Raw genomic sequence first — 7,301 nt, forward strand, 5'->3', positions numbered from 1 at the left:
GTTGAGAGACATGGTTTAGTGGGGTTATTGGTGGATGGTTGGACTAGGTGATCTTGTAGGTCTTTTCCAACCTAGCTAATTCTATGATTCTATGATGCTGTGGGGGACAGTGTCAAAAGCCTTACTGAAGTCCAGGTATACCATATCGACAGCCTTACCTTCATCCACTAAGCGGGTCACCTTGTCATAGAATGAAATCAGGTTTGTCAAACAGATTTGTCTACCATTCATAAACCCATGCTGACTGGGCCTGATCCCATGGTTTACATTTAACTGATCCACGATGTATCCTGAGATTATCCATTCCATAATCTTCCCTGGCGCTGAGGTGAGACTGATAGGTCTGTAGCTACCAGGATCATCTTTCCAGTGCTTCTTGAAGATGAGAGTCACATTTGCTAGTCTCCAGTCAACCGGGACATTCCCTGTTAGCCAGGACCGCTGAAAGATGATGGAGTGCGGCCTGGCAACCACATCCGCCAACTCCCTCCGCACTCTAGGGTGCAATCCATCTGGCCCCATGGACTTGTGAGTGTCCAGCTTTCAGAGCAGGTCCAAAACCATCCCATGGTGGCTTGTGCATGGCCTATTCCATTCCCCATCTGCTACCCCAAGGGGCTGCGTGCGCAGGGCACAACTAGTCTTACTATTGAAGACTGAGGCAAAGAAGGCGTTAAGTACCTCAGCCTTATCCGGATCCTTGGTCAAAGAATCCTGATAGGGTGGGCAGCAGTGGAGGAAGGCATCCTCAGCACAGCGGGGACAGCGCAGGCGCCTATGGGCAGCCACAGCCTCTGCCCTCACTCCGGGGAGGGGTCCTCCCAGCTCTGCAGTACCGCCCCGCTCCAGGCCTGGCGCTATGGAGCCCCACAGTGGAGTGTGGCAGACCTCCAACGTGGAGAACCTACCCCCCCACACCCTGCACCTACTCTACAAGGAGGTGTCCACACTGACGTCGGACCCCCCCAGCAATCAAAGTCTTCCCCAGTGAGGAGGACGTCACCAATGTGCAGGTCACCATTGAGGGCCCCGAGGGCATGCTGTACGCAGGGGGGCTATTGCAGATGAAGCTGGTGCTGGGGAAGGAATTCCCATCATCCCCCCACTATGGGTTTTTCCTGACCAAGATCTTCCACCCCAACATGGGGCCCAGCAGGGAGATGTGCATCAACGTCCTCAAGAGGGACTGGAGCCCCAAGCTGGGGCTGCGGCACATGCTGCTGACCATCCACTGCCTCTGCTTAAGGCAGATGTCCATGAATCTCTATTTTCATTACAATTTTATTTTCTTTTATTTTCATCACAACTGAATGCCCAAAGTGTTTTGCTCCTTGAAAAGTACCTGAGGCTGTGATATACATAGGGACAGATTTTCCTGGGTAACTAGCAATAGGACAAGAGGTAATGGCTTTAAGTTGTGTCAAGGGAGGTTCAGGTTGAATATTAGGAAAAAATTATTCTCAGATAGAGTGGTGAGGTATTGGAACAGGCTGCCTGGGGAAGTGGTGGAATCATCGTCCCTGGAGGTGTTAAAGAAATATGCAGATGTTGTGCTGAATGACATGGTTTAGTGGGCATGGCTTGTTGGGTTAACAGTTGGACTAGACGTTCTTAGAGATCTTTTCCAACCTTGATGATTCCATGGTTCTATACAACTAAAATACATTGAAGAATTAATAATTTGTTCTTCAGTTAATTTTGTGCAGCAAATAGCACTTGGTATGTTAATTTACTCCTTGATAATCTTTCTTCTATAGTTGATTCACATTTTTTCAAACACTTTATAGTTAATGAATGTTTTCTTTGATTTTGAGGTCAGAGGCAAGGTAATTAGTGTAGTGCTCAAAACTCCTTTTTTTTTTCTTTTTTGAGCCCTTAACATCAAGTTTCTGTATTGCTGTAACACAAGAAGAAAGAAGCCAACTTAAACCATGTGCAAGTAGCCAACCTGTTCAAGCACAGTATTTAAAGATTTAAAGCATCTCAGACAATAATTCTTCTTGGGAAGCAGTGATCTTCGGCAGAGAAAAGGGACAGCCTGGGCATCCACCTTTAATTAACCACTGAGGTGGGGAACAAAACAAAACAAAACAAAACAAAACCCACAGAGGTGAAGAATGTGCTATTAGCACTGCAAATAAATTTTATATACTGAAATGTTTTTAATATTTTCAAGGGATTTACACAGATCCTGATGCTGAAGTCACATCTTCATTAGGTGTATCTGTGAAATACATGTAGCTTTCTCAAATTCTGTCTCTTAGCTGAGACATTCAGTCTTGATATTAAAACCCCAAAGGAAAAAAGTGAAATACAATTTGTTTTTGACAAATTCTGTATTCTGATATTGTCACTGCAAGAGTATTGTTTCATTTTCTGCCTCTTTTTTTGTCATGAAGTACTACTTTTCCTACAAAGATTAAAATAGTAATACATAATTTAGTATTATCTAAACAGACCTTGCTTGTTTTGGCAGGATAAACCACTTTTTTTCTGTTATTTCACTGATAGTGCCAAAGGCCCTGCTTTGGAAGACCACATCACCTCAAGACTTTCCATGAAATTAGATTGACTTATTGCCATCGAGAGCACAGAGCACCAGAGCAGATAGCCAGCTGGGTGAAGAAGGAGAGGAACTAGGGTCTTCCCTTTTGTTCAGTTTCAGGAGCAGTCCCAGTGAGGGAGAAACTACTGAAGATCTCAGTCTGCTGTGTCAGTTTTTTTCCTTGTGGGTTGTATCATATCTTTGGAGTCATGTGCCATGCAGGAATGATCTTTTCCCCAGCAGGTCATTCTTGGTAGGAATGAAATATATCTTTCAAAGTTTATTCTTCCAAAAGAAACAGAATACCACTAAGGAATATAAAATTACTCAATCCATTTGATAAGTATTTTACCAGAGAAACATGAAACAGTCACACGTTTTGGGTAATGTTTAAAATCAGTTATAGTAACTTTTGTACAAAACACAGCTAAATTACTTTGGCTTGTAATTGGATGCTTCAGAATATAACACTCACTGAGATATTGCAGATGTTGAAGTATGGTTGTATAAAACCACACAATATAAAGAATATACTGCATGTATATAATCAGAGCATTTTTACAATCTGATCACATGCTGCCACAGGGAAGAGTTATTCATTACAACATAAAACCTGAGACAAAGGGGAAAAGGAATGCCTGAATAGCTGCAGACATAAAATAGTGACAAATATTGTGCTAAGAACAATCCAGATTTTTGTGTTCAAGAGTCTAAAACAAGAAAGAACTACAAATTAATCCAAAGGCACTAAAGACTCTCTCAGATGCAGTTTTCTACTAGAGTGCAAGGGTGTCACATAAATTACCAGTATTTAGTTTTATTGGTGATAAGAGTTTTTCTTTCTGGGTAAGGTGCTATGTCAGATGCTGGCAGCAAAACACTATTATTGTTAATAATAATTTCTCATATTTCTCACAGCATTCTTCCCCACTGCTGTGTTTTCTCAACTGAGCAAGTTTTATGATTATTCAATGTTTTTCAGAGACTCAAAAATATTAGAACAAGCTTGCCATCCCAGAGCAAGAATTTCTATAAATAATTACAAATGGCAAATTTATGTGAAATCAGAACCACTATTTATTTTTTCCTGAGGTTAAAATTATGATGTTGGGGGTAGGTTTTTCTCCAAGATAGCCCTGGTATAGTGTACTACCACATCTTAGAGTATGTGGCTGTGATCAAAGTCTTGGGATGTATACATTACCTATACCTTTCCATATTGCTATCTCTAATGGCATACTTCATCTTTCATTTTACTTCAGTAAACTGTAACAGAGCCCCAGTAATTTTCTCATTGTTTCTAACACAGTTGGTCAATAAGAGGTATCATGTCTCACAATGCTAGCAAGCTCTGTGCTTATCGTTTCCCATTGCTCCTGAAAGCATTCCACTAAGCTGGGCATTGATCTCAGCCTGAAAAAAAATGGCATTTGATCCCAGTCCAGCTCCACAGGTCTTTTTTTTTTTTAAGATGCTTGTCATAGGACAGATTGTTTGTGATGACCTGCAAATCAATCTTCAGCTGACACCTTCCCTCAGCTGCATGCTGACCCTGAGATACCCCCTGCATTTGGGCACTTCTGAGATACTGGGAAGCAAATGATACAACAGTAAAGCCCAGCCCAATGCTTAGAAATTGAAAGTCTTTGACTCAAATTATTGACAATTCACACTGTAGTTTCTCTAATGAGTATAGAAAGTGCTTAACTACTATTGTGTTGAACTTACAGTATCATGTAGGCAGGAAACTATTTTGCAAGGGTATGTTTTAGCCAAAGGGCAAGGATGTCAAACAATACACTCACAAGTAAATTGGTGTTGTTTTTCACAGTGATTGTAGGTTCTGAGTAGCAAAGGCAACAATTTTCCTCTGTATTATACTATATCTGTCTTGTACTGTCAACTCATATGTTGAAGCAATTCCAGATAAAACAATGACCAAGCTTTTTCTTGCTGCAGTGGAAGTCACAGCCTTTCTCCCACCTTTAGATTCCCATTCTTTTTCTCATTCCTTTAGATTCCCTCTTGAACCTTCCCCTGTTCTTCCTCACTCTGCCTCAAGGCAGTGCCCCTGGAGTCCTTGACTCATCCCAGACTCTCATACCAGCCTGCTTTTGTGCTTCAGGCATCTCCTGAGGAGGGAGAGACCTGAGAGTTGTAGGGGCACACCCCTACTTCGCTTCAACCTCCAGCTGCCACCCTTACCCTTGGCTGAGCAAGATGCTCACTGTCTTACCAACACGCTTTGCCCGAATTCTGCTTTCTTGAAAGTATATTTTATATCTCTATGTCAACTGGAGAATTTTAATATCCGATAATTAGGAAGGTTATTCATGCGTATAGGTAGCAAATAAGCATAAAAGGAATTTTGTTTACAGAGTAGGTATGTTTATAACACAGCACGTAATATCTCACTTTTATACCCAGTGTCACTGGATATATGTTAAGTTTCAATAATTCTTCCCATTGTCTCCATCAAAGGCTTTCCTAACTTCACAGCAAGACAACTGTACATGACTATGATGTATTTAACTCTTCCAACTTGAGTTTTCCATTAGCCAAGTTCTTTGCCTGATTATTGTACTGATACAATTGATGACAGCAACTTATAAAAATGAAAAGAACATGACCTAATCACTTCTGACTGAATCATATAACTATATTTTGAAAATCTCATTGAAGTTATAAAAGCTTAGAACATGAAATAATCCTTGAATACTCAGTCAATATGTAAGTACACAAGCAGTAGAGGTTTGGCTGCTAGAACAACTATAAAAAGACAATAATGTAACTTTCGAGGTCTATAAAGCTAAAAAGTAGGGGTTTGGGGAATAGATGATTCAAAATTGCCAGTATTTTATTTACTGAAATGTCAGATTCTTAATAATTTTAAACAAGGTCAATTCATTACAAAAGTAATGTCTTCAAAATTTTCAAATCAAAATCATTCAAAGCCTTTGACATGGTCCCTCACCACATCCTTCTCTCCAAATTGGAGAGGTATGGATTTGAAGGATGGACTGTTCAGTGGATTAAGAACTGGTTGGCTGAACACAGCCAAAGGGTTGTGATTAATGGCTCTGTGTCAGAGTGGAGGCCAGTCACAAGTGGTGTCCCCCAAGGCTCAGTCTTGGGACTGGTGCTCTTCAATGTCTTCGTCAATGACATAGACGATGGCATAAAGTGCACCCTCAGCAAGTTTGCAGACAGTACTAAGCTGAGCGATGCAGTCAAAACATTGGAGGGAAGGGAAGCCATGCAGAAGGACCTGTACAGGCTGGAGAAGTGGGCCCATGTGAACCTAACGAGGTTCAACAAGGCCAAATGCAAGGTGCTGCACTTGGGCCGGAGCAATTCCAGATATTTCATAGAATCGTAAAACGGCCTGGATTGAAAAGGACCTCAAAGATCATTGAGTTTCAAGCCCCCTGCTGAGTGCAGGGTCACCAGTATTTGGTGCTTATTTAGTAAGCTCTGTACATAGGCATATGATCTGAATGTGGGTACAACACAAAGGAAATTTGACATTAATGTCTTTTGAATGAGTAAACAAAAAAGGAATTGCACTTCTGTAGACAGAAAAATACTGCAATCTCACTTGTATCTTTTGAGTTTTTTAGATGTATTTTATTAATTTCCTTTTTTTCCAATATAACACTTATAGGCTATACAAAACATTTTTATAATTCTGCACAGTGTTTCTGAATAAAAATCCTTTTGTTTGTAAAAGGCTCTTGAACAACACTAATATTTTTGTTAAAAAGAATACCAACCGTTGGCAACCCATTGACATAGTACCATCATGCATTGTGTTATATACAGACCTCTGAATGACATTGGACTGATCTTAGCAAGGAATAAAAAAGGTTAGTTATTTTTAGTGTTAAATTCTCTTTTGTATGTAATCTAAAAGTGTGTTTAAGTATCCCTTCCAATCTGGAGACATTTTTAGATTGAAGAAGAAGAAAAAGACTAATAAATTCCCCTTTTAAAAAGTATTTTCTGTGGAAATGAAATACTTCGGAAACAAATATTTTACTGAAATGTACTTTTACTCAAGACGAAGAAACTTCTGTCATTTTCGTAGTATAATATTAGAATATTCTAATGTTACATTCCTACAATACAATTTTGAAAAACTTTGTTACAAGTTGAAATACATTTGTATCATTCCACATATGAAATTAAAAGAAGAAAGAATAAGAACACTTACTGCTGTTGTGACATTTCTGTCCATTAATTTTCAATATCCTCTCTCAATGAAATGTTTCAAAATTTCTTTTTTCAACTGAGAATAAAGCCCAGAAGTCTAAATCTCTGATTATTCTATGCTACATAATTTTCTTATTCTTGACAGCTCTAATCCCAGAGGCAAAGGTATTTTTTAAGGTATTGTGAACTTCAGATAAATACATTCCTCATGTCCACACATCACTTTCTTATTTAAGAAAAGAAGAAGAGATTTGCTTAAAAGATTCCTATTTTCAGTCCTGTTCTATAGAAGTGGCGGAAGATCTCTGGCTGTGAGATTTTTAAAGCAGTTTCCAGATCAAAATAATTTGGATGATCTTTAAAACTTTTGGATAGTTTTAAAGTATGACTATTATCTCTTCAAAATTTATATTTGCATTCAGGTGATATTGTTCATTTCTGAAACTATCTAATGAATATAGAATTAAAAAAAAATAGAAATTAGCTGATGGTGTTTAGGCATGACTGCTAATGTTATTGTTATCATATAATACATATTCCACAG

The 7,301-nt window shown here is 39.2% G+C and overlaps 1 protein-coding gene across 1 annotated transcript; it reads left to right on the forward strand.

The window, feature by feature from the left end:
• UBE2S (ubiquitin conjugating enzyme E2 S) lies at positions 860-1,310 on the forward strand. Its single transcript, XM_021395502.1, is given in 2 exon segments — positions 860-966; positions 968-1,310. Coding segments are annotated over 2 exon segments (450 nt in total).

Source organism: Numida meleagris, chromosome 4 (genome assembly GCF_002078875.1).
Source record: "Numida meleagris isolate 19003 breed g44 Domestic line chromosome 4, NumMel1.0, whole genome shotgun sequence".
NCBI lineage: Eukaryota > Metazoa > Chordata > Aves > Galliformes > Numididae > Numida > Numida meleagris.